Raw genomic sequence first — 27,800 nt, 5'->3', positions numbered from 1 at the left:
GCATCTATTTTTACTGAACCTTGTTTCTGCATTCATTATTCTACTCGCTGCTGACTTTTTCTTTAGTTTTCCCTTTTTTCAAGGTGAGTGTGATGCCGCAGCCATTCACAATTCGTAGAATGCCTTTCTTACCATGTAATTAGTTCACTCTGACAGTGCTGTAAAAGTGCCAGTTAACAAAACCCTGTAATTTCTGTGCTGCAGAGACAGGAGAGTGGGTAACAGAGCATTTGATTTTAAATGCATGTTCAGTCTTTGCTGTGGCTTTTAGTAAAGAAAAATCAACGATAAACGGCTCTTACCCTGCGTCTGTATCTGCTAACATGCCAGCAACATGTGCCGTTTGTACATGGAGAGGGCTTAATACAGTTTGAGAATGATTTTATTTAATGGGCCAGATGTTTTGCTGCACCATCTGGGCCTGTGTGTGGGCCCCACTCATCCCCCCCATAATAACTAAAATCACCAATATACTAAACTTCATTGATAATTGGGTTCAGCTGCACCAAACACCCCCAAGCCTAATCGCTGCCAGCCCTGTTCAGTCCACACATCGGTTCAATAAAACGGTCTCTCCAATGTGAATTTGGCTAAAAACTCATCAAGCAGGACATGATGCCGTCATCCAGGAAAATTCCAGTTGAGATGAGAAAGAATGTGAGCTGGTGTCAGCTGCTCTGCCACACAGCACTGCCATGTGGTGAGGCAGAAATCAGACTGATATAGATGCACTTTAAAAATCAAAGAATTCCTGTTGTACATTCAGGCTTTTAACAACCACTTCATCCTCAGAGACAGACATCATTTACTGCTGATAGTGTTTGCAGCGTTCACCCCTCAGCTAGTTTTACATTGAGTTTGACATCACTCTGATGGTATCCACTATCAGGACCCTGCCTGATTCTCTGCCAAACACAGACTCACTCACTGCTCAGGCTGCAATGAAAAGTGATGTCATTAAATTTCTGTGACCAAGCCTCAAGTACCACTTGGTATTCATGTGAGTCTTCAGGTCGGCATTATTCTGTTCAGAATCGGGATCATTCATGAAGGAGAACAGTGGTTGTGTCTCTCGAGGAGCCTCTCCTCTCATCCTTCAAGCCAGGCCAGTGTCTTTCTTACCACCTGTTGCTAGGTAACTACAGAGACCTGTCCCATGATGCTTTTCAAAGGATGCAATCAGCGGAGCTGCCCTGAGCAGGAGAAGAACAAACCGATAGGAATCTCATTGTCTGTGTGCATCTCTGCTGCGTGGACTCTGACATTTAACTTAGCGCTGTGCGTCTGTGCTGAGGCTACGTTGAGCCAGTGGAAATGTTTAGATGTCTGCAGCCGTTGCTGTGGTTCCAGGCACTGAATGGCATGTCAGGCACTTGATACAAGTAGGCCTGTGGGTGCTCAGGGCCTCTCTCCTGCTCTGTGGCATGCTTTTTCCCACCCACTGGCAGACGGTTGATCCCGGTAGCCATCTTGTGTTTCATCTCTGAGGCTGTGCAGCATCTTCATACTGCAGGAGCAGCTCTGTGGCTGTAAGGGATGGGCTCAGATGTCTGCTGGAGGGGTGGGAGGTGGAATGCTTTGGGTAGGACGGGGATCTTGTGGAATTTTGCCTACAAGGCAGTATCCTGGAGAGGGGCCAGTTTTCTGAGTAGTATTGTTTGTCATCAGAAAGTATTCTGTGGCCATGTATTAGCTCGGATAGAGGGGACTGAAACATTTAGTTGTAGCAGCAACTCTGGATCATCAATGTGCTTTGGATTGGACTTTTTAGTTTGTGCACCAGAGGTTCAAGAAAAAGTAGTTACAAAGTTTTCCTATTTTTAAGACCTATATGAACAACTAATATTTATTTTAAATGAAAAATTCTGTGAAATCAGGCTGGTGTGGTGCTCTTGTTTTGTCTCCTGATGTTGACACACCCTTAACTGCATCCTGCTCCACCTGGACAGGATAAGAGAGGTGGCTGGTTATTGTGGTTAAACACACTGACCTAAGAAGTTAGATCCTATGTCAAAGTTGTAAAGAGCTTCATGCCTGAAATGCCAGAGCACAGCTGAAGACGAGTCCTGCTGGTGTAAAGGAAATAAGCCACACCTGTATCTTCTGTACTCATGTGGGGTTGGTAAGAGTTAAAGTTGAGGGTGTGTTTTTGAATGTGCCTTTTAAAATGCCTGAACCTCATTACGCAGGCACTAGTGCATGCTGGTAGCCATACTGCTCAACACTGTCTAGCTGTTTCAATGTCCATATACTGTACTGTACATACTCATAGGCTCATATTGTACACACCTGTAGTTTTTGTAGTTTTTACTGCTCTAGCAGAGATGAATGATACGTTGTGATTAAGGTGGAAATATTCAATGTCCTTTCATTTCTTTAGTAGCTCGTGTCTGATTCTATGAAGCTAATCCAACTTCTACATTTTTGAAAATGGGGCATTATAGAGACACATGGGTGTGCAGTAATATAAAGAACAAGCAGGCTTGTGCATATACAAGCACAGTTCTTACTCACCTAATAGTCTTTCTGAAAGTTGTTGCAGCACAATGGGTGGTTCAGAGTGAAAACAGCCATCCTCCCCCCTCAGTCTTCGAAACCATAAAGATTTCTGGGTTTGGAGAGGATGTTAATGTCAGGCCTCTGGTGTACTCTGTTGATGTGCAGCTTTCCTGCTCTGTGGTTTTCAGTCTTGTGCCCATTATCACACACTGATCAAACACGACTTCATTGTTAATTGTTTTGCTTTTGTTTGCATCCATAGCTGGGTGATGGCTCCAGTAGTTTAAATATTCAAGATGTATTGACTCCACCTGGTCCTAACAAACCACTCTGCTTTCAGTCCTGCCAACATACCTGACGTATCTACCTCTCAATTCTGACGTCTAAGGTGTGTCACATTTTTTGAGTGTGGGATGAGCAGGAGGACTTGGGGCATTTTCTGTGTTCTGCTCACAGCCTGACACATTTCAAAGCATTTGCTGCTCATCTGTGGTGCGATACAGTAGAAAAGCAGGCTGCAAGGCAAACCAATAGCCCTTCAGTTCCTCCCCAGGGACAGGGGCAAGGGGGACCCGATGCTTTTGCGTATAATTAGCACATAAATTAACTCCAGTTTATAAAGCAAATTAGCACATTAAACATCATTGAAGTTATTAATGCAGTGCAGACATGCGTCGTGAGGACTCTGCTCTTCTGGGGTCTGTTTTAGCCCAGCCCAGATTCTCCATAGCATGTGGAATGTCCGCCAACCAGTTTTCTCACTCCCCACATCCATGTGGTTCCACAGGCAACGAAAGCCAACAAATGGATCTTAAAGTATATTGAATGTGGTTTCTGACTTCCTTGTTGATGCATTAGTAGTTGACTAGAGTTGATAGTGTTTTTATGGGTGTTATTCATTGAGTCAAGGTGAATGCATGAAAAGCGGCAGATGGTTGTTAGAGGCTTGAGGGCCAGGTAGCAGGACAGATGAGAAGCTACTCTCTATCACAGGATCATCTTCATCTAGATTACAAAGTTGCAGTAGCTGCGTCTTTATACACATTATATCTATTGGTTGGTTGTAGCAAGTTTATGCTGCATTTTTCTTCTCAGGACTAGAATTTCCACACACTTGCTGCTGGGTGGGCAAGTGAGATTTACTTGTAACAAAAAGATCCCATCATAGCTTTTTCCAAATGTTTGGTTCAGTGGCTGCAGCTTGGTAACCTGGACTCTGCTTTTTCCAGAAGGCCTGATTTCCACTGTAATCATGACTTTTATGTAAAGGGGTTGACAGTGACCATGTGACTGCCAGATATTTCTAGAGGCTGAGGACCAAAACAAAGCTGAACTGTGTAAGTGTTGGGCTCATGTTAGACAAATGGGCAGAAACAGCTGAACAAATTCTAATTTTGCTTTGTCTGGATGAGTAAATGAACAAGTGTTTACCAAGCTTCACCTTACCAACTGGTCAGCAGTGTAAGTGCTGTGTTTACAACTTGTTTCTGCAACTCTCAAGATTTTAAAATGGCTCTGCATGACTCTCAGTGAAGTGCTCAAAGTGGCAAATTGCTGATATCACCTTTCAGTCTCAGCTCATTCCTTGTGGTATTTAATGAGAGCACAAAAACCTGCAGCACACATCATAAATGAGTCTCATTTCTCTCTTTGCTCTTGCAAAGTAATAAAATTCTCCTTGGCTCAGCATGAGGTCATTGTCTGAAAGGCAGGAACACAATGCCACCGGCATACTGAACACCAAGGCCAGAAACTCCACACTTGCTGTCACTGTAAACCTTATTACTCTGCTCATATTGATATTTTTAATCGAGCTGTGTACAGTGACAGCCCAGAGTTGGGCATAAGGAAAACATACATTTTCATTAGTTTGCTTTGAGCTGCAGTCCCTGTGCAGTAGCTGTGGGTTCAGGGCTGAAAGCTCTGATGACCAGTCTCTTTGAAATCAACTGCTCATGAAATACAACTAGTTATATATAGATTTGCCTCAAGATAAAGCAGAATAATTGGTCTCACATGCAAATCAGGTTTTGTGGTTTAGTTCACATTTGTTTGCCGAGCATCTTTGCCAAGAGGTTTCTAGCGCTGAGTGTTGACCATGTTAAGCCAGTTTTTAATGCCCCGTGGAGCAAAGTGGAGTGGGGTTTAACTTCTCTCCTCAGTAAGCCAAGTGTCCTTGACTGCTTCATGAGGCTCCCTGTGTTTGAAATTTCATTCTTGTGGAAAATGTCATTTCTACAGGCGGAAGAAAGAACCTCACTGGTATCTGAGAAGTATTGAGGTGTGGGCTTTGGAGCTACCACTTTGGTTTAATTGTAATATCTTTTGGAAAAGCTCATGTTTCCCCTCTTGTCAGTAATCCTGCTCACACCTTAATATTCCTCTTATATAGACGGTGCATGTCAGTGCTAGTGGGGAGGCTGTTAATTGCTTCTGTCTGACAAGCTTTGGCAGACCTTACCTAGCTACAGTCAATTTTTCAGCCTGTTGGCCTCTGATTGGTGGCATTTATTTTTTTTCTTGCTCTCATCTCTGTCATCCCTGTGCTCCAGGAAAAGGGCCTGTGTGAGGGGGGGCTGTGAAAAGAGTGGAGTTAAAGGGCAGTTGGTGAGAAGAGAGGCTGTTTAAATGGCATCTTGGATTGCTGGGCTCAAAGGAAAGTGCCACCGGTGTTGGATTTCTGACAGTCCACAGAGTGGCTGCTTCAAGCACTCTTGATGGGAGAATGCGTCTTACAAATGGCAGCGTCCGGTGCAGTTGAAGGACAAATGGCAGCCACATGTATATGTGACCTCTGCAAGTCAAACAGAAAAGAAATTCACAGAACTGACGGATATATAGATAACCTTGACGGTTGCGTGCTGGAAGCCGTGACTTTGTTTGACCATTTGTGGTTACACTGTAGGCACGTCTGTGGTGACGGTCCCCTCTCTGAGCACTGAGGAAAAGCAAACTGGTGGACTATTGTCTTCCTGTACAAGGCAGTTGGCTCATAGATGCCCGTGGGTCAGAGAGGAGTGCAGTGGTAAATGCGAGCAGTGGAAGGCTGGCACAAGAACCACTTATCATCCAAAGAGCCTTTTACAAAGAACACCACAATCCCACAATGTCTTTCTCTGCCTGTGTCCATAACAAAGAACAGTCTGAAGCCTACGTTCTACAGCCTTGTTCACCCTCTGACCCTGATGCACTTTCTCCCTTCTGGGTTTTTCTGTAATTTAACTATTGGCTTAGTGGTTCTTTACAGACGTTTTTAGCTGAGCATTTTCCTGTTTGACACGATGCTATTTTTGTATGAGTATCATCTGTGGAGTGAGCACGCACACTGACGTTTAATCTTCAAATGTTGAGTGAATGAGAGGTGTGTTTGTGAATATTAAGAGCAGTTTAATGACATTAAAGTGAGTGTCTGGGGAAGAAATGAGAAGGAGCAGGTGACAGGCAAAGGTTTCATGGTATCACTACAGTGATAAAGTTGAATTAAATCTGATTTGAGGAAATTATGCATCGAAGTATGTTCCACGTTAACCTTGAAGAGAAAAATATCTTTTAAATCCATGTGACGAACTGCACTACCACATCAGCAACATACTGTTCACACACAAATTACACAAAACGCCACAATGTTGAAACTTTTAAACCCACGATGTGATGCCGATTCTGTTTTGCTGTTTAGCTTCAAGGCGTCAAATCTGAACTGATTTCAGTATAAAGCTAAATTAGTGTAAGTTGCTGTGCAGCAGAATTTTGTAGGAAAATATGAATAACAGATCAGGACTTTACCAGATACAGAGGTCAAGTATTAAGGACTCACTTAGTTATTATTGTTAATTTGTTAGTTATTATTACTCATACCGTTTACACACTGGAGTTAAGAGTTCCTCCTCCTGTCAAACCAGCTCTTTGTGTTCCAGTACTGAGTTTCCTCTCTCTGCTATTTGTGGTATTGAATTGAAAAATGTATTTTGGTCACAGCAGTAGTTAAACCTCATGAATGACTTCAAAACTGAGATGTAGCATTGACTGCTTTGCCCTGTTGTGTAGAAAATGTTTCTGTTTCATAAACGGATAAGAAGAGTTCACTTTTTGTTTTAAGGGTATCCTTTCTTAAGGACCTATGCATCACACTACCCACAAGGCTTTGCTACTGATGGGTTACTGCCAAAATCTGGGTGGTTTTCTTTTGTTGCCAAGCTACACCCTCAAGAGGAAGCTGAGCTGAGGTCACTTATGACATAAACAGCTCTGTGAATCATACGGAAGAGAGGGATCGGTTTGTGCGGTAAAAAGCAGCCCGGTTTGGTATCTTTGTGAGCAAGCTGCATGTTGAATCTGTTCTTCTACTGGAACACACTGCGGACTGGAGGTCTGTGTTACAGCCAGCTGGTGGCCTAGAGCGGAGGGAGGGTTATGCTCTTATTTTTGCATTACATAAGAACAGCAGTGCTGCACTGTCATGCAGAAAATATTGCATGCATCCCCCTCCCCCAGTTAGGAATGGTTCTGCGTTGTGACTTTACAAACGGTACATAAGGACTTCTGCCTAATATGGGCTACGTGGTGGAGAGGAGAGGCACAGCATCACAACGCAGAAGATTTGTGGGGATACAGAGCATGAATATAAACATCTGTTTGGATTCAGCAGCTGGCCTCTTCAGCAAGAGTTGTCTGCTTAGTTGGACAGCTGACAAACATGCACAGAGAACCAATTTCAGAAAAAGAAAAAAACAGAAAACGTGCACTTTGATGCCAGTACCTTCAGTTGCCCTCACTCAAATGTCGGCCAAGTCTGCGGTAAAGCAACTCTTCCTTTTCCAGCTCCCACAGGGAAATCCATGACGCAATGACATCTGACTGACTGAAACCACTGCCCTCAGTTAGCATTCCCTGATACAACACAGTGGTTCCATGTACAGCCCTGCAGGGACTCTGATGCCGTGCTCAGCACTCTGCATCCGGCAAAGAGTGGTGTGAGGCATGAGCTGGTAAATCTAGATGAGCGTTCACTTAATCCCCATCCATGTTGGAATGTCATCTGCAGCTTTCAGTGAGCAAACAGCAGTGTAAACAGGTGCCATAATGTCACGGGAGCAGGATTTGTGTGAGGTTGTTTCATTGTGAATTAAATATGTAGTCCTAGAGTGCACACTGTGTACACACTTGTGAGCAGTTGTAGGTTGTGCCTGGGTTTGTGACGAATGACTCACTAGAGCTCAAACGTCGTCTTTTGAGTAAAAGCACCAAACATTCAGCCCTTTCAAATGTTTTTGTCTTCAAGTCTGAAGACATTGCCTGGGGTGTTGAGAAAATGAGATCACCATTTCTAAACAGTAAGGATTACTCCTTAGAATTGCGCCACATACTTTTCCCCTGAGTTTCCACTGAACATTGGGACAAATATTTAGTCTTACATTGTTTGATATACGCTTGGTAGCAGCTTTCCAGACTGGCTCACTGACCTGTGTGTTTTAGCTTCAGAGCGTGATGTTCATCATGCAGCACGCCTCAGTCTGACGCACAGCACTGAAAGATAAAACTCTGGTCTGTCCTACGTGTGTAACCTAAGGCCTCTGTCACACCTCCAACGTACCTGACCCAAGTCTCCATCATATATAACTGCAAATATTGACAGAGCCATATCTTATTGTAGTTAAGACAGGAATAAAGTAGGTAATTGGCCAAAATCCACTCTAATGAAGACTTTGATCAATATATGCAGTTAACATATTGACTTGTCTTGGCTTGCAGCAAATGCTTTTCTCATATAAATAGTGCTTACGCTTCTACTGGAAATCTCTTCCCTCTTCTTTGACAGGAGCAAATTAGATTAGCCATGTTGTCTGAAATGGATGTATGAGCAGGGCTTTTCATGGTAAGGATTTTATTTATTTATTTTTACAGTTATGTGTGAAAGGGATGTAGTAATTTTATTTTTTGTAAAAGTACATCTATCTCTCACTTCCTGCTGTTAGTTGGGACTGCAACCAAATTCTTGTTTTCATCATCTTTATCTACGTTTTATTGAGTTACATGACAAATGACACAGAAAGGATGTGGAGTTTCTAATATTGTTTGGCCAACAGTTTAAAAAAACATTGTATAGACATATTCAAAGGGTTGTAACAGAAAACGCTCCATTTTAACTTAAAATAATTATTTTAGTATTAATTTAATTTCCTGTTTGTTTAATTCCAGCACTACAGCAAGTGTGTAGTGTAGCGGTGTGGTCACAGTCACATGTTCTCATTACTCTGAAGTGTTTTTTATTAAGTCACTGCTGACTGACCTGTCCTCTATCCATGTTCAGTGTTAGGAATTTGAACAGGTCTTACACTTTAGATCTGGTGTTGAAACTTCGTGCGTACTGATGGGTGATTTATGCAAAGGAACACACGCCATGTTTGCTGGATATGGATTGTTTGCATTCCTTGTCATGTTATTTTAGAGTTTTGCTGTCACTTTTTATGATTGATCTGCCCCCGAGCTCATGAGTGGCTTTTAAGTTGATGTTTTAGTTAATGTGTAAACTTACATTTCTGTGTTTGCGTTTTCTGATGCAGCTTTTTGACCGAGTGCGGGAGGACAACCCCGACTTCCACCAGAAGATCATCGCCATCAGCAGCGAGCTGACGCAGCCGGGCCTCGCCATCAGCCCAGAGGATGTGGAGACGCTCACCGGCTGCATCAACATCGTCTTCCACTGCGCTGCCACCATCCGCTTCGACGAGCCGCTCAAGTGAGGATCACATGGATTTAATGCATGAACATCAACACCCTCATTGTGTTGATCACTCTTTCATGCATAAACACACACGCCATACTTTGTGTTCTCTCACTGATTCACCTCTGCTTTCTGCTGCCTCGGTTTGCATCTTCTAAAACCATTTGAGGACCATTTTGATTACACAGCTCTATGCCACTGGCAGCTTTTGACATTTGCTGAGCCAACTGCACAACTTTACATTAATATGGAGCAAATCTTCTTGTAGCAAGACGTTCCAAGTGTGAGATGTCACTCCGGCGGATATACAGCTCACTGAACAGACGGCACATTTTTATTAAAGTAAAGAGGAAGTGTTTTTGCAGCAGGTTGAGCATGTGGAGAAATCAACTGTCAGAACAGTTTCCCACAGTAGAGTGTGGCAACCTGTCAGACACTAGATGGTACATTCTTTATTCAGGCTGATAATAAGATAATGACACATGCAGGGGTTTTAATCTCCCAGGTAGAAACAGTGCTGTGATCCTAATTAGTGTGGAGGTGGTGATGGTACCCAGCTGTCGGGTGGGAGGTGGTTCAGATGTTGAGTTGTCATAGTTGTTTCAGTTACATCAGCTAGTGGGACTATTTTTAAATATAAGCATGTTGTTGTGGGAATTCTTACACAGCCTAGGCAGACCAGTGCACTCTGCTGGGAGATAGTCCATGAGTGGCCCTCCAAATGACTGATCATTATCTCTTATACAAACCTTACATTATAAAATACATTTAAAAAAAATCTAGAAAGTAGAAGTAGTTGTCTCCTTGACCCATTTTGACAAAGTAAATTTCCTGCTAAAAACATTAGTATATCCAGCTATTCAGATTTTAGATCAGCTTGTGATGAAGAAAAAGCCCAATGCTAACAGAGCACACTGAAGACTCCTGAGCTCCGGCTGGGCGCTCTGCTTTGACAGCCTGCAGGAGAGTCGAGTGTGTACACAGTGTTTGAGCATTAAGTTTAAAACTGTACACAAATAAGCAAACATGTTGGACTATGTCTTCTGTGTCTCAGTATTAGAAGAATCCTGCTGAGGGTCCTGCTTTGAGCCTGTATGAGGATAATACGTTTTATTCACAGAGCACTACTCAGAGATACTCAGAGATGTGTTACACAACTAGCTATAAAAAATATTCCACATAACTAAGACACTAGGTAGCACAGTCATTAAAATCAGTCAGCTTTGGATGACTCCTAGAGATAACATGAGAGTTTAATTGGTGAGTGCTTCTTGCAGAACTCATTTTTTGTCAAAGCCAGTTTGTGACTGTAGCTTCAGGAATGGTCCCATAGATAACAACTGCAACATGTTTTGATCCTTTGCATCTGATTTAAAAATAAGAAAGAAGATAGTGGAAAAGTTCTAAAACAAATGTGAAATGCATTTTGTCTCATCTGCTTCAAATGAATTAAAGCTGTTGAGGAATTGGCCTTGATACAAAAATATGTAAGTGGAGTCTTTTTGGGTGGCTAACACCTATAATTAGGTTTGAGTGACAGCTCAGTTAGGATAAAGCTGCTGCACTGCTCATGGTTTACATTGATTTGTTACAGCTTTAACATCGCTGTCCTGCTTTCTCTCTCTCTCTGAGTGACCTTCACCTCCTTTTCCCCCCACAGCTCTGTCATCCCTCACAGGCTTTATTGTTGGGTAGTGGCCACCAGCTTTCTAAGCAGAGCGGCAGCATAAATCAGACTACATGGTTGTCTTTGAGGTTTGAGACTTTGCAGTCAGCACTTGGTGTTTATCCTCTGCAGGTTTTTATCCAGACTTAAGGGATCATTTGTGTTTATTAAAACCTGGGTAATGTTTTAATAGTTTTTGCACTAATCTGTCCATCTGTAATGATGTTGTTCACTAAGGTAATTGCTCAAATCTCAGTCCAGTGGGTCCAGCCACATGCAGAGATTGTGCACTAATAACCAGCGTCACCTTCCTTCCTATCACCACATGTGGTGCCGCTTTGCTTGTTCCACACCAGTGCCAACAAGCTGGCAGCAGCTGACCACATCTGATTCATGCCAGAGCACCCGCTGCCCACAACACACCAACACACACCGTCCATCTCCAGCTGTGCCTCTCCCTTGTTTCTGTTACACACCTCACGAAACACCACCCACACAGTGCCAGAGAAGCAGTATATCTAAACTGACCCTCAGCTCTTCTTACTGTGGCCTCAGGGAAAAATGGGCTGTGAGCTGTTGCACTCTGGCTGCAGAGTTGATCCAGATCTGCTGCTGAATGCAGAGGTTGACTACATGGAGGGTGTTGGTGTGTGAGGCACACAACTCTGGGGAAAAAATGAGTTGTTTACCTAATTGTCTTGCCATTTTTACCAACTGAGCATTTTTTAAAATAAATTTGATGAAGTTGGATAAATGAAGTAGTGAACTGTAACATTATTCCCAGTACTCATCTGTAGCACTGACATAAAACATCTTTGTTGTGGTTTTAGAACGTGTAATTGTGCAGCTCTGGTACTGAATGATGAGCCAGAGCTGAAGTGCTTACGACTGGATGGGTGGTGGTGTGAGCTGAACAGTGGAGATAATGCTGAGACTAACACATTTATGAGAAGAGCAGATGTTTTACTTTCTCCCCTTCTGCTCATTCTGTCTTGTCGTCCTCCTGCGCTCGTTTGTTTTCATGTCGCTCCATCCCTTCATGTTGTTCTGCTCCAGCCTATAGTCATGTTCTGTAAATTCTCATTTGAATGAAACAGTCGTCGGCAAGCACAAATGTTCTTGTATGCAAACGTGCAAAATTACATATTAGCAGTCTCTCAAAGCTTTTTCCTGCACACACACTTCATCTCCAGAGTGAGGACACACTCATTTGCACTCTTTCCTCCCCCGCACACCCAGAGATGCACATTAACACGGTATCTCTCTGGTATCCGGCAGGCACGCCCTGCAGCTGAATGTGATTGCCACACAGCAGCTCCTCAGTCTGGCCCAGCAGATGAACCACCTCGAGGCCTTCATTCATATCTCAACTGCCTATGCAAACTGCAACCGCAAGCACATCGATGAGGTCATCTACCCGCCGCCCGTTGAGCCCAAGAAGCTCATCGAGTCTCTGGAGTAAGTGGATAAAGGGTTTGTTTATGTACCTTGGAGACATGGTCTCCACACCAGTTCAGTTTGATTCATGCCATGTGGAATTTTATGTGCGCACAGTGACTGAGACTATATTTAGGGTTACATCAGACGTGTTGTCTGCCACACCTGAAAACCAGGGTGGATCCAGTTTATTGCAGCAAGAAATAAGAGACTCAAACGAGACTGGTCTTTAGGGCTGATGCAATAATATGGAAATTGCTTTGAAGGATAATCTCACTCTTTTGTTGACAACTTCTGACTTGATGCGTTTAGCACATGATGATGCATACAGTTTTGTGTTCAGAACTAGCCTGGTCCTATATCTGTAAATCACTGACCGCATTTTACATTGGTTCATATAGCGTGAATGTCTATCACACCAGACCATAAGAGATGATGGATACTAGGTGTACACAGTGTAATCCTTTGTGTAATGTTTATGACAATAATGCTCCAATGGGTCAGTAATCAGTATGACACCAAAGACTAGTAGGTTTAGGTGCGTGGACCAATGCGTGCTTCATTTCTGTTTTCAGATGGATGGATGATGGCATTGTGCGTGACATCACACCGCGGCTCATCGGCGACAGGCCCAACACGTACACCTACACCAAAGCCCTGGCCGAGTGCGTGGTGCAGCAGGAGCAGCACAAGATCAACATCGGCATCATCAGACCCTCCATAGTGGGAGCCAGCTGGCAGGAGCCTTTCCCTGTGAGGCCACTGATTATTTTCCTCCTTTTTCTCTTAACAATAAACCATTTCTCCACATTGTGCTGTAAGAAATATGACTGGCTACTGTTTTCTTATCACATTCAAATGATCAGCACCAGATAAAGCTGGTAACTTGTCCTTAAAGCGGGAAACCTGAGTGTGGGATGAGCAGTAATTCTTGTAGCTGCATTTTTAGGTTCCACGCTCATTGTATGTTCTGAAATGAAATGGAAATAAGATATTGATCGATGCAGTCCAGCGGAGTTCAACACTGTTCCCCTGTGAGTTTTATTTAAGTGGCCCAGGATTAGCACAAAGTGGTTAATGTGTGAGCTGAAGACCTGCCATTAACAGCGTCATCTCCAATCAAGTCAAACAGCAGATGGAGAGGTCAGGGCTGGTGAAAAGGGCGGAAATAAGACACCAAGCACAGAGACACACTGTGAAAGGTGGAGTGCAGAGAAATTCATGTGAAGGCTGACTGAGAGTTGAGCAGTGCATTACCTCAAGAATTAAGCTGCTTTCAGTCTCATTGCTGCAGGCGAACCAACATCTTCAGCATTTCCCCTTCAGAGTTGAAAGATTTAAGCCAGAGCAGTTACAGCCTGTGGGACATTTCCAACCTGACTTTGAATATCCCCTTTTGATGTGAACTTAAAGTAACATCCTATTAATCTGAAGGCAATTAATATTTGGTATCTTCCTTTTCAATTTAAAGATCAGTTACAGGTCTGTTCAGATGTAATAACGTCACATGTTAGACTCAGGTTTAGTCTAAAATATAGTCAGGTTGTTTAATAAAGAAATTGATAAAGGGATTTAACATCTCCTTTTCTGTTCTGACCCTGGCAGGGCCCATTTGAAAAGGTAATTTTAGAGTCATGCAGGTGAATAAGAACTGAAGGAAGAGAGAGACCCATTATCAGCAGACTAGAATTTAAAAAGAGGCATTTTCACCAACCATAAAAATGATTGTACACATTTATCATAGTCTTTTAGAAATTGTGCAGGAAGGGGGAGTGATAACATATAGGCTGTGTAGTCAACCTTAGTTTTAATCATTTTTATTAAGTTGATCGTACCCAATAGTACAGGGGCTCAGTATTTTGAATAACTGCCTGCCACATCTTCCTAATGTGCATAGTGTTTGGTTGAGGAAATAACTTAAACATAAAGCTGTTGAGTACCCAGAGAATACATAACTACAGTATCTGAAAAACCACAGGGAAGTCCTTGTTTATCTGTTGTCAGGAAATGTAGGCCTTGTGAGTGAGCGCTGGGGCTGTGACGGCAGTTCCTGGCTCTGTGCTCAGCCTTCAGTTGTAAGCTCGGCCTGGCAGCGACTCTTCAGAAGGCCTCACTCACGCTTGGCTGTGCAATCGCTTTGGCAGTTCATGCCACTGTGCACTGTGGGGAAAGGGGGATGGGGACGGCTTATTTATGTTTGTGTTTACAAGCATAGATTTTGTCGTTTTGTGAATCTGTGTCTTTAGAAATCTCCCATTTAACCAACAAACATGATGCCAGACATAAACTCAAAGACGCATCTCCCATGTCAGCCTGGCTGGAAGCCATCAACAGACTGTGGTGCTACAGACACATCTGGCCCCAGAGGCCTGTCCATCTGCATCTGCACTAGGGCATATTCTTAGACTCACGACAAGAATCAGCCTTGACCACGTAATGGGTCTCCAGTCCCACACATTGGAAATCTATAACCAGCGGTTTCATCCATTTTTAATAGAGTCTAATTGAACTAGACATTCGCTGTTACCCGGCCTCGCCTTTTCTCCCACCACAGGAAGTAACATAACCCTGAGCAGGTATTTCAGTGCACATTAACGCACACACCCAACCACATGTGCTGCTGTTAGGGCTGTATGTCTCGATGTCTTAAGTGTAATCGTTTGACGATGGAGGTCGGTTACATCTGTAAAGATGAACCTTTCTCTGTTCTCACACCTCAGGGTTGGATTGACAACTTCAACGGGCCGAGCGGCGTCTTCATAGCTGTAAGTGAACATGCTGGACTTGTTCTCAAACAAACAGCCAAGTTTAAAGTTGTACTACAACAGCGTTGTTCCATGACAGGCTGGCAAGGGGATCCTGCGCACCATGAGAGCCAGCAACGATGCGGTGGCCGACCTGATTCCCGTGGACGTGGTCATCAACCTGACCCTGACTGCAGGCTGGTACACTGCTGTGCACAGGTCGGTAAACAGACCCAGAGCTGTACTACAGTAATAAGAGCTCTTAGTAACTGGCCCTCAACTGTTTCAGCACAAACTTGAAAATGTGCGAGTCTAGTCTGCTTTTGAATGTTTTTTTTTTTAGGCAGAACTAAAAATATTTCAAGGAAGCTCAGAGCTTCTGTTCAGTGTTGGAAATGAATTGATTCCTCAGTCAAATTAAAATAAATGAAATGCCATCAGATCTACTGTTCATAGGTCATGACAAGGTCATGCCGAGCTAGACCACGAGGAAATGTCTGCAACACTGGTGTGTAAATTATATCTAAATGTACCACAGTGTTACCAAGTATGGTATAAGGTTAATGTATCACTCCTCTTTAATATCTTGTCATCTGGGTGTGGGAGTGACCTACTGTTTCAGTCTGTAATGTACCTATAAAATGAACTGTTACCAGAAAATGTAGACTGTTCTTTCTTTTTTTTTAACCAGCATTATTTTTAACTTCCTTATCTCACACCTTACAGACCTAAAACAGCTCTGGTGTACAACTGCACAACTGGTGGCATCAACCCGTTCCACTGGGGAGAGATCGGTGGGTACATTATTTGTTGCTTTGCTTAAAGGTGATAGGAACCTGTCGCTCCTTGAGGATATTTATAGAGCTGTTTTGTCTGCCTGCTGGCATCCCACAATACTGTTGTCCTGGCTCTCTTTCATCATCACAAATCAATACTCTGCTGTTGTGACATAATGTCACTGTGATGGGGTTAAGTTGTTTGTAGGGAGTGTCTGCCACCTGCTGGAAAACATTTGGAAGATATTGGTGAGAACAGACGTTTTTATTTATTTCATATTTATTCCTCAGAACTGGAACCAAACAATAGAGATTTTTTTTTTTTAAATGCCCAATTTCTGTCCAGCAAATCACATTTTGCCATTTTTATATTTACGCATATATGTCTTAAATTTATTAAGGATTTTAGATTTGTAAAATAAATATTTGTTTGCATTGATTTTCATGACACAAGGTAATACCGATTTGTGAGTCAAACATTTAAAAGTTTTTAAATAGCGAAAAAAGAGATTTTGTCTTGAGTAATGACACTTGATCAGAATAGTAGCTGACTAATTAGTTTGACTCAAGGGTCTAAAAAAACAGCCAACGTTGGCATTGAAGAAATTGGAAGCAGTGCACTTTTTGTTTTCCTCCCAGTGGTCATCAGGTACAGAGGGATTAGAGGGCAGGATGACAGGACCTTCACTTTCCTGTTTCCTCTCAGATTAACAAACATGCTCCCCTCACCGAGGAAATTGCCACCAGATGGCTTGTGGCGGGATTAGGTCTGAGTTATGAAAGTGGAACGTGTACTCTAATCTCAGCGGCCTGGATAGGAGCTGGGAATGAAGCTAATCTAAAACAAGAGGATCACAGGACACAAAATAACAAGAGGGGCCCTCTCAAGTTTGTTCCTCCTCACTTGCAAAGAATTATGGGTACACTCAAGCCCAGGTTTTTTTTTATCTCAACTGTCCCAGACCTCAGCGAGCAGCTCAAGGTTAGTGGTGCAACTCCCGACCAGACGGTGAGGAGCCGGGCCACAGCTGGCTGTCACCTCAGATCTGGTCATCTCAGGCCCTGCAACCACTACATATCTGTTGCCATGGAAACAAACAGTGCAAGGCCATTCGCGTGCTGTGTGTGATGTAATGTCTTTAGTCACATGGGTGCTCTCTGTGTCTGTGGATGGCTGCTGCTGGATTCTGGGGGGTGGGGGATGGACTGCACTGCCCAGTGAAGGGGGGGGGGGGGGTCACTGTGCAGCTGCTTTCTGCCTGATATCTCCCCGAGAACCACAGCTGAAAAAATCATGTTATGATTAAAGCCGGCCATGGTTCCTGGAAGTCATGATCCCGTATCAAAATTACAATGTGTGTTTCTGTTTCGTTGTTTTGGTTACTCGACCTTAAACCCAAGAATGAGGATTTGTTTTGACTTTGTTTTTTTGTTTTTTCTTCATTGCACCATGATATTCACACTTTTCCAGCACCGTTTGGAGCAATTCTAGACCTGGATTGTGACTCTAGTACATTACCATTACATTCAAGTCACAGAGCTTGGACACCAGTGATCTAAAAAATATAAAAGGCTGCTTCCAAAACCTTCAGACACTTTTGAGCAGCCTGGATGAAACTTGCAATTAGATTATAAGATAACACAGTTTGAGGAGTAGGTTAAAAATAGTTTGCTTTAGCACGCAGCAAACATGATACGTTTTTATCCAGATGTTTTGTAGAGGCTTTGGCAGATTGTGGAAGTGCTTTCAGAACAGGGTCAGGTGGTAGTTACTGAAAACTAAATGCTTGGCTCTGTAACTCAGTATTTATTAAATCTTTTTAAACTATATATTTATGTTTCACCTTTGTGTCAGACAAGTTTTGTGCGTAATCCATCATCTCAACTACTGGTTTCCAGAACACCACGTGATGTCGTCCTTCAAGAGGAACCCCTTGGAGCAGGCTTTCCGTAGGCCCAATGCCAATATCACCTCCAATTACCTGATCAATCAGTACTGGATCCTGGTCAGCCACAAGTTCCCTGCCTTCATCTACGACCTGTTCCTGCGTCTCTCTGGACAGAAACCACAGTAAGACTCATTGCATCTTCTTGTTTTTTGTACTTACATTTCAAAAAGTTGTAACCACTGTGTGCCCCCCTCGCTTTAGGATGATGCGCATCTTTAACCGCCTGCACAAAGCCATCGGCCTGCTGGAGTATTTCAGTAGCCAGGACTGGGACTGGAACTCTGAGAACATGAACATGCTGCTGAGCCAGCTGACACCGGAGGACCGGAAGGTGGGAATGGTTCATTCACACGCTGCCTCCTACGTTTGCTGCAGAACCAGAGCATTTAGATCTGTCGCATAAGAAAATAATTCTCATCTACACTATCTGGATGATCAATGTAATCTTGTCTTCACTTGCACAGTATATAGAACATAGTGTTCAACATTCTGCAGGTAGTTTAGTTTTGTTTGAGTATTTTTATAAAGTGCTGTGGCTACTTTCACTTAAATATCTGTATCTTCTCCACCTGGCAGACATTTAACTTCGATGTGCGCCAGCTGAACTGGCCTGAGTACATCGAGAATTACTGCATCGGCACCAAGAAATATGTCCTGAACGAAGACATGTCTGACATTCCTGCTGCCAGGCAGCATCTGAGGAAGTAAGTCAGCCAGAAAATACAACATAAGTACAGTAGGAGAGACAGGAGTCAGTCTTTGTACCAGCTAAAGGACCGTTCCCCAAAGCATCTTTTGTGTTTCTACATTTACATTGCCATGACATAACATTTAACACAGGTGGCATTAACAAACATTTAGGATTCATTAACACAAACTATCTCTACAACCAGTAGACTGTCTTAAACCTTTTATAATATTTCCTGACTTAATCCTCTTCCCTCTTTGCTCCCTCCCAGACTGAGGAACATCCGCTACACCTTCAACACTCTGCTGGTCATTTTCATCTGGAGGGTTTTTATCGCCCGCTCCCAGATGGCCCGAAACATCTGGTACTTTGTGGTCAGCCTCTGTTTTAAGTTCCTCTCCTACTTCCGCGCATCCAGCACCTTAACCAACTGAGTCTTCCTCATGGCCACAAGCCAGACAGCAGCCCCTGGTTCCACCTGTCAGCAAGACAAAACATCTGAGACTCTGACATCCACAAAGGACTCTCCAAATCCTCCTCTGGTGTGGGTTAGCAGGGCTCTGTACAGCTGAATGAAGCACTCGGAAGGAAAAAAAAGGTCTAGCCATGAATTATTTGCGTAGTTTGGAAATCTGTCACCAGTACCTGCACTGTTCAATCACCAAACCCCGTCCAAAAAAAATGTCCATTCATTTTGTACCTGCTGTTTTCTTCTCCAAGTGGCCAGTTATATATGCAATGAGAACCTCCTTTCCACATCAGTTTCCATCCTCTGGAATCTCGGTACATCGCCTTGCCTTGTGATGGGTTTTTTTTTTTTTTTTTTTTTTCATACTTGAAATATGGCAGTGCTTCAGTGGAGGACAATTTCTAGCAGAGAGTTTTACTTCTGTTTTTTACTGTGGAGATATCCAACTCCTCTCTTTAATATGCAGGTGATTTGGATATCTTTGTCTTACATTATGTGTATCGACTGCCTTTTGAAGATTACACACAAAAACTAACTGGTGGTTACGTGTCTCAAGGCCAATCCAGATTATTGAGACTAGTATTAAAGCTAAAACCTGACCATCACCGCAAATACTGAAATATACCGATCTACCATCTTTCCTGCTGTTGAGGTTGTCACTTAATTGCTATCACAGATGATGGTATCATTATGTCTTTGAACATAAACTGTGTTTGTTTGAATGCTCATCCACTTTTTGCCTGTTTGTACAGCAGTTTGTACTGAAACTAAGTTTACTACTTTTACATCTTTATACTTGCGTCAAAGACCAGTCTGATTATACATGGTAGACCTTGGCAGTGTATAATATATAGATAAGAGTATGTCAAAGTCAAGTTTGTTTGAATAGCTCAGTATCACACACGACAGTTCCTAAAGAAGTCAATGTTTTCTAAGACGAAGTCGATCAAAAGCTAAGCAGCTGAGGGAAAAACTTCAGGAGGTGTTTCAGAGATTTCCCACTCAGACACCTGGCAGTGAAGCAGCAGCCACGGGTGAAAAATAAAATTAACTGTTGCTTGTTGGTAATTCCAAATACAGGAATTGGATTTATAAAATACAGTTTTTGAGGAAGTAAATCACACTTAAGGTCATCGAGCATCGAGTCCAGTATCGGTTTCATATTACGTCCCAGGAAGCAGGTATGTGAGGTGGTGGGACCAAGCTTGGCTTGTCTCATCTCTTGACATTGCATTCATGTCACAGTGGTAATTGTGTTTCTCTAACAAATAGTAATTACTCAGATGTTTGAAAGACCTTCAATGAGAATGAGTACTGGGCTGACAGACTCTTCTAACCTTCCGGGTGGAGAATCCACTGGATCCACCGCCTGTTATGAAAATCAACCCAGTTGCCAAGTTGCAAATATTTTGTAAAAAATAAAATAGCAGCCAAGCAATTACCTGGATAGAGAACAGTTAAAGCTTTGTTGTTTTTTTTCCTTTTGTTCTGCAATGAGCAGAACAGTCTTTGGTTTCTGATAGTGAGTCTCAACACTTGAAACCATATAGGTTTTCCAAATATCAAATATTTTTTAGAGAAGATAATGGCTACCACTGTGAAGGTCACACTAATAACTGAGAGCCAGTGATAGTGTCGAGTAGACAGCAGCAGACTGTACTTAAGGAAACAGCCATACTTGTGAAGAGAAAGGTTCTGTCGTCTGAAAACGTCTTAGTTCTTGAGGCGGGCCTCTGGATACTGAGGAGGACATGAGGTTTGTTAGACAGATCATATCTGTGTGTTAGGGAAGACTATAAAAACATCAGATGTATATGGAGAGAGCAGCCTCCTGGTATTTACATCCTTAGCCCCAGTTTGGAATATATGTAAATATTTAAACTTGCATATTATTCTTATACACTACCACAAAATTCATTAGACTGTTGATTTTTGTTGGGTGGGTGTCTTCACCACAGAGTCTGCCAAAAGTGTTAAATGTGACAGTCACGTTTTTACTAACAAGAGAAAACTGTACAGTATTGTATGTCACAAGGCTTGACTCTTGACATAGCAAATCCATAAGTTATGAGCCTTCATGGGAGGAAAAGGGACAAAACTAAATGTTTATGCAAAGCCCGTGTTTGTGGTAACGGTCCATGGTAACGGTCCTCTTTAATTTTTGAGGTTGGGGGTATCGAACCAAAACGTGTGCAGTCCTATGACATCAGCACAATGAAGTAAGTAACAATTTAAGATTGTTCTCTGAGCTACAGGGCTATTGTAACGGTGTCATTGTTATGGAGTTCTGGTCTCGTCTGTGCCGTCTTTGCTGTTCAGACCAAAGGCTGAGCACTGTTGGTACAGGAAACCCCACAGTTTCTGTATGTAACACATAGCAACACGTAACCAATGACTTTGTCTTATTCTTTCTGGTGTCATTTGCAAAATGTCTGACCACCTTTGTTCCCTGCTCTGAAAGCACTTCATTCAAGTTTGCTTGGCAAAACAAATAAAATAAAAGAGCCAAAGTGCAAGTGTGCTACAGTCATTACACTTTGTCTTCAGCCTCAATGTGTGGAAATTCTATTGACAAAAACATTATGGGCCAGTCTAAACAGAGTCTTTTATTCTGAAATTTGGTGGTTTACAAAAACCATGCCTGGCACTTTAATCCAGCTGCAGAAAAAAAAAAATGTTGAGCAGAAATGGCATCCTGTCTTTTGTGCTGCTTACAGCAAATGCAACAAACAAACAAAAAATAATTTCTTTTCATCACAGGTGCTCAGAGGAAAGGTTTAAATGATCTGAGTGAACTTTATTATTCTTCACATTAACAACTCAGTGTTTAACAGATGCTTCTCAGTAGTAGAACACAATTTAACACATACAGTATGGTGATATTGGCAATAAATAACAAGAGTTAGCCACAGAAGGTCTCCCACTGTGATGATAAAAGGCTGAAACTTTAGTTTGTGCAGTTATGTCCCTCTGCAACATGAAACCATGCAGAAGGCAGAAAATCAGTAGTCTGACAACAGCCAAACACCAGTCACTGAAAAACAGTTATTCCTGAGGGACATTGTCAGGCAGCAGAGGGGCCTGGTGATTGACATTGTTCATCTGGTGCTGCAGCTGCATGTCCTACAACAGATTTAGTACAGGTAAGTCTGTGAGGTCTACTTATTTATGAAGTTAATATTAAGTTAGTAGTTAATATTAAACCAAAACTTTGCTTGCAGTAATGAAGGCAACTTCAGAAAACGAAAGCAGTATCTTTGCATAGAAACAGACTCACCCCCCTGGGCCTGTAGACTCCCACTTTGAAGCGACAGCAGATAACATCAAAACAGAAGCCAACAAGTCCATGGAGCATGCCTACAATGAGAGAAACATATGTTTAAGTTATAACAATCGGTTAAAATACAGGCAAAAGCACTTTTCTCCAACATATTGAGTTGTTTTACATTGCAGGTCAGAAGAGACTTGCCTGTCGTGGAGAATATGCCCCCGATAATCCCACACAGTCGCACCAGGAACTGCCACAGTGGCATATGCTGCTCACTGACAGTCACCATCAGAGCGCTCATGTCGTACTTCACAAAGATCCCGGAGACTCCGTGGCTGCCGGCTGCATGGTTTATCACCCGCTCCTTGGAAACAGGCAGCATGGTGGTTAGTACTAAACAGGTTTCTCTGAAGACTATTATCTTTTCTCTATCTGACATTTTTGCCACAATTTGGGCTTTGCTTTTTGTTTTTTTTTTCCCCAGTTCTTTTCACTCACTCTCTCAGTCACAGAGAACTGGTGTGTGTCTGCAGATATCTTGTGTGTGTTCAGTCTGGTGGGCACCACTGTGATGAAGTACTGGAACATCTGGTTGTCTGTGGTAGAATCACACAGCAAGGAACGGTGACAATATTAAATGTTTTGTGTTTTAATATTCATTTCAAGACAGAGACATGCACAGCTAAAAATAATGAAATGTTAGAGCTCTAACACTGTAACATTGTGCCTTAGCTGCAACAAAACTCTGTTTCTATAATAGCTATCTAGTAGTGATCATCCAGGTGAGCTTATGATAAAACCCCTTCATCATTTATTTTATCATCTGCTTTCCTTCTGTGGGAATTGCAGTAACTTACTGCTATAGGTGATTTTCTCTGTGCCGTCCAGAGGATTGATGACGCCCGGTATCTCCTCCCCAAAAGATAAATGGTCTATCCGATGGGAGAAATTGTACGCTGCAACACAAAGATGACAGTAAGCTCAGGTTCAATTAAGGCCACAGAAACTCACAGACATGAGAGGAAAACTCTGCACTCACAGGCCTGTAACAACAGTGACTTTGCACTCAGTTTGTTTTGTATGTCTGACACACATTTAATCTAATTCTTATTCTAAACATGTCTTCAATATTCAGCTGAATAGATGCTAATATTTTCTCTTTTTTACTGGTTTAACAGGAGAGTTAAAAGTCCCTTTGCATGCTCCTCTGGCAGATTATGGAGTTCTGTTCTGTAAGAGCTGAAGGAAAAACAGCTGGCCAAGCTGAGGAAAAACATGCAAACATAAGCAGAAAATGTTTGAACTTACTCTCATGGCTGACAAAAGCTGCAATGTGGGCATGGCCCTGCGGGTGGTGAATAGGCCTGAAGCAGCAAAATACTTCACTATTAGAAGACTAATGTCGACAACATCTCTATGCAGTTAGTGTCAGTTTTTCATATTTACAGATACATGACAGCTGGTTCATGTTGAGAGAGTCTCTGTACTTGGTTTCTTACTTTCCCACAGTGATGTGTAAGTTTCCTGCCACCTTGTTGACGTAGACGTGTCCATGTATCCTGCAGGCGTTAAGTGGCTCCATAGAGGCATCCTCCCTACACACACACACACACACACACAAACAATTACTGAACATTTGAATTAGATGTATGCTTAAAAGTTACATAAAATAAATCTAATAAAGCTACAGAAATACATAAATTAATTCTGTGCCTGCCATTTTTATTTGATTTTAAAACATATGACAAATGATTTACAGACAATAGTTTGTTTGCACATGTGTGACAGACCGTGGGGGCAGTGCAGTGGGACCTCCTTTGAGGAGAGTTTTGTAAAGGACCTCTTGAAGAGCATGTTCCTCCCTCAGCCTGTTCTGGATGAGAAGCAGTGTCCTGGAGAACAAAGAACAGGTTGCGTGACACATTTGTGAATAGGAATTACATCTGGAATGTAGTTATGTGGGATTTCTTGACTGCTTCCTGCACCAGAGCATCTGAGAAACTACTTCCAAAACAAGCTCAAATCTCTAATTACCCATTCTAGTTTTTCTGTAGTTTTAAAATCTGATCTTTTCCTATCTTTGCCAAAACAAAATTAGATGTTATACAAATATGCATTTTATCAAATATGTCAAATTTGCAAATTTAATCACAAAAACTCAGCTCTGGACCAGTGAAAGGATGATTCCTAACTTTACACCTTCTGTAATTTTACACAGTACAAGATTTTTTTCTGGTAGTCACTCAGGAAATCCCTACGAGATTTCAGAAAAGCTTACCTCTGCCACAGTCTCTGCTGTGGTGTCAGTTCAAAAATAGCCTACAGAGAAGAAAAACAAAAGATGTAACTGGGAAAAACAGCATTCCTAAATGCATGTCATGATGATAATGTGCTTCAGAAGTGTCTAATTAATGAGCTGTAGTCAGAGGAAGCTGTAACTTGTGATCACACAGATGCAAACTCAGACGCTCACAGGCTCGTACTGCAGGCCACTGGATGTGATCATGGTCTCAGCCAGGTCCAGAATATCTGCTCCGACATCTGCAGTCAGATAATGAATTGAGAAATGAACTGATGTGTATATACATCTGCAAAACATGTCAGTGACAGATTTGTCTGCGTGAAAGACAAAGCTTGGACACTCACGCTGGCATTTCATTGCAACAGTAATGTCAATGTTTATTCTCAGTTTACTGTAAAAAAAAAAAAGAAAAAGAAGAGTGACCATCATTTCTACAGCAATGTCCAGTCCCATACTGTGGCTGTAAGCAATGCAACATACATAAAAATCAATCAGAAGTCATACAGTTCATTTAGGAAATGGTCATTTTATGACCAATAACTTACCTGGAGAAATCTTTGTCAACTGAATATTCATACTTCATCCAAGTGTCTCGGTAAACAAAGAACTCTAAGATAGCTAGAAGTGCCATGGCACTAAAAGCAATCAGTGACACTGTGGATGACACAGAGTGGTTACTGTTCTACCAGCCCAACTACTGTATATAAGAAGTAACTCATGTCTTTATTGTTGTCTCTCACAGTGAAATGTCAGACCTGTTCCTCCTGAGGCCGAGGTCTCCACGTAGCTCTCTGACACTTTGGGGAAGGCGTCCAGCTCCCTCACCAGGCTCAGGGCTTTCTTTCGTGACAGACGCCTCATCTTCAGGTTCAGGACACTGTTCAACCAAATCCGTCACAAATGAAACACAGAGCATCAGCCTCTGACTCCGCAATAGTTTTACTAAGGACACAATTTACCTAGAAAGAAACGCAAACTGATGAGGGAAGCATAGTCTCAAATTTGATTTTTTTTTTTTGCATAGATCTTTATATTTACATGCACATTTTTTTCTAAGCTGATATTATTTTACATTTAATGCAAATACCATTACGTGTCTATGACACAAATACAACCCTGAAACAAATTATTTACCTTATTTAAATACCCGATTACTAGAAGAGCTCACAGTAAATTTTCTGTCAAACAAGTGCTCAATCAATAGATCAATAGCTTTAATTTTACCCATCTATAAAAATGAACGGAACGTCACACACACACACGCACTGCAAACACCACAGTAAATGCCCATATATCACACACAATAATATCACCTTAAATTTACGGCACAATAATGCAAGGAAACGACAGAAGACAAGAAGGTAATGAGGTTTCCGTGCAGTCCAACAACAACAGAGTAAAAACAGACGTTTGATATCACTCTCCCCTGAACCAGCACACATTTATTTACCTCTTGTATCATCTATTTAGCTCTTCAATCGTCGTAAAGTCCACACAGAGGCCATACCCAAAAGTCAGAGCTGCTGCATTTAAACGCACCATGACCCATCCGTGATGATCGCGCGCAGGGGGCGTGGCTCGCTGCGTCCTTGTTTGGGTGAAACGTGACATCGTAGAGCGCGCAGCGTGCGCGCACCGGAAAGCATGAACGCGCAGCCAATAATGTGGTTATTCAGCCAGAAGATGGCGCTTAAGCACTAAAATAATTCTCATTCTTCGTAGCTTCATGTAAACAAAGTAGTTTGAGAATAAAAACCAAGTGAATTCGTTTTGTTAGTGAGATATTCAAATAGCTTTATGGATGTCTTTGTAAAAACAGAGATTTATTTTGGTTAATATTATTTTATTATTATTTATTTTTGTTATAATCTATTAGGCAAATATGGGGAAAATTCAATCTTCTCTGGTTTTAAATCTGGTAAATTAACACAGGGTTTAAAAATCCCCTGTAGACATATTTTAAAATATAAAATAAAAAAAAATAAACTGCTTTGATTTTTTTTGTTAAATTTTGTTAAAGGCTTATGAAATGCATACTCTTGCATAACAACTTGTTACTAGATGTTTTAGCAGAAATCACATGATATGTTATACAGTAAGTGCTCACATGATTCATGTGAGAAGCAGGGAAATTGTACATAGATATCTACCAGCAGTGACACTAATCCATAAAAAGCACTAACCCCCTCCATGCATCCATCCATTTTCCGTTTATTCTGTAGATGTTCACCGGGAGAATCCCAGTTGACACATAGAGAAACAAACATTCACGCTCACATTCACACTTAGGTGATCTCTAATTACAGAGGAAGGCTATTTAACGTCCAGCAGGAGTGTTTACTGCTGCACTCTAGGCATTGACTTGCACTGTTCACACCGGGCTGACAGGAGAGAAACCCTAACCTGAAGACGTGATAATGATCTGCTAAGAGGTGCGGGTGCTTTTATTATCCTAAGGACAAAGGAGATGCTACTGCGGAGAATTGCACCAAAGAAAAATATATTCAAACCGATTTCTGCAAATGAACCGAATGAATCACACGTGTCTTCTGTGCAGTGAGAGCTCATGGGTCTTTGCATGCACCAAGCCTGCTTACCAATGCAGATCAGCGCAGATGGGCGTGTGAGGGGATGGATGCTGTCAGCTCACAGATCAAGCTGTGGGTCGGTAGTCCCATTGCTATCCTCCGCACAAGCACGTAGGGCATGTCAGACACGCTCCACGGAGACTTGCAGGGCTTGATATTGTGTGCTCCTCTGCACAGTCTGACATAGGTTGAATATTAATTGCAGTGTGCAACTGTGCACATATAAGCGACTACTGACTCAATCAAAAATAGTACTTTAAATACACTTCATTCATTTATATTGTTTTTTTCTTTTTTTTTTTTTAAGGTTTTAAAATGAATGCAGGGATAGATTAGGTTGAATGTGTTAATTGAATATATTGTGAAATTTAACGTAAACTGTAAAAAAATATGTTTAAATACACGTTTACTTCACAGCATAATAAGTAAAATTATAAAACACCAGCCTATATATAATTTAACCTTTTCTCTAAGACCTAGTCTTTGAGGATCGCAGTTAAAAATCATCGGATTTGCTGAACACAGTTCTCAGACTGTAACATTGACGAAATGTCCCAAACAAAACCATTATGTCATTCCTTTGTTGGAAAAAAGTTTCTCTCTATTGTTGGTTTGCCTACACAACCAGATGGAAATGAATAATTTGGAAACTGACGTCAGAGGTGGGATTGCCTAGAATGGCGGATCTCGTGG

The 27,800-nt window shown here is 42.0% G+C and overlaps 2 protein-coding genes across 5 annotated transcripts in view; one reads left to right on the top strand and one right to left on the bottom strand.

Moving 5' to 3' along the window:
- Positions 1-19,886, top strand: part of LOC113142193 (fatty acyl-CoA reductase 1) — a 34,580-nt gene extending 14,694 nt beyond the window's left edge. The window contains exons 3-12 of the mRNA XM_026327079.2: positions 9,060-9,235; positions 12,165-12,344; positions 12,899-13,076; positions 15,044-15,088; positions 15,168-15,286; positions 15,794-15,861; positions 17,743-17,914; positions 17,994-18,123; positions 18,369-18,496; positions 18,752-19,886. Of these exons, the coding sequence (XP_026182864.1) occupies positions 9,060-9,235; positions 12,165-12,344; positions 12,899-13,076; positions 15,044-15,088; positions 15,168-15,286; positions 15,794-15,861; positions 17,743-17,914; positions 17,994-18,123; positions 18,369-18,496; positions 18,752-18,914 (1,359 nt within the window). The 3' untranslated portion in view covers positions 18,915-19,886. The remainder of the gene's footprint in view (positions 1-9,059; positions 9,236-12,164; positions 12,345-12,898; positions 13,077-15,043; positions 15,089-15,167; positions 15,287-15,793; positions 15,862-17,742; positions 17,915-17,993; positions 18,124-18,368; positions 18,497-18,751) is intronic.
- Positions 19,887-21,725: 1,839 nt separating this feature from the next.
- LOC113142050 (endoplasmic reticulum-Golgi intermediate compartment protein 2-like) lies at positions 21,726-27,210 on the bottom strand. 4 transcript variants are annotated; one of them, XM_026326801.1, is made up of 14 exons: positions 27,117-27,210; positions 25,260-25,396; positions 25,065-25,173; positions 24,864-24,910; positions 24,691-24,758; positions 24,496-24,536; positions 24,008-24,109; positions 23,717-23,812; positions 23,526-23,581; positions 23,075-23,173; positions 22,716-22,813; positions 22,419-22,581; positions 22,227-22,306; positions 21,726-22,072 (listed from the first exon to the last, which is right to left on the bottom strand). In XM_026326801.1, the coding sequence occupies exons 2-14, from the start codon at positions 25,378-25,380 to the stop codon at positions 21,995-21,997; spliced, it is 1,158 nt and encodes a 385-aa protein (XP_026182586.1). In that variant the 5' UTR covers positions 25,381-25,396; positions 27,117-27,210; the 3' UTR covers positions 21,726-21,994. The 4 variants fall into 4 exon arrangements, with proteins under 4 accessions (XP_026182586.1, XP_026182584.1, XP_026182587.1 ...); XM_026326799.1 differs by lacking the exon at positions 27,117-27,210 and adding an exon at positions 25,970-26,082; XM_026326802.1 differs by lacking the exon at positions 27,117-27,210 and adding an exon at positions 25,970-26,082 and having other exon boundaries at positions 25,275-25,396.
- Between the last annotated feature and the right edge of the window lie 590 nt (positions 27,211-27,800).

This window comes from Mastacembelus armatus, chromosome 23, assembly GCF_900324485.2.
Source record: "Mastacembelus armatus chromosome 23, fMasArm1.2, whole genome shotgun sequence".
In the NCBI taxonomy this organism is placed as follows: Eukaryota; Metazoa; Chordata; class Actinopteri; order Synbranchiformes; family Mastacembelidae; genus Mastacembelus; species Mastacembelus armatus.
The sequence above is the reverse complement of the archived record's forward strand: the minus strand, read 5'-3'. Positions and strand labels throughout refer to the sequence as shown.

Bases quoted from the DNA above. Each gene is read 5' to 3' on its own strand.
- LOC113142050 (XM_026326801.1), bottom strand. From the start codon at position 25,380: ATGAGGCGTCTGTCACGAAAGAAAGCCCTGAGCCTGGTGAGGGAGCTG. The intron at 24,110-24,495 runs GTAAGCTTTTCT...TTTGTTCTCCAG, and splicing joins CAGCAGAGACTGTGGCAGAG to GACACTGCTTCTCATCCAGA. The intron at 23,174-23,525 runs GTAAGTTCAAAC...TTTGTGTTGCAG, and splicing joins AGCTTTTGTCAGCCATGAGA to CGTACAATTTCTCCCATCGG.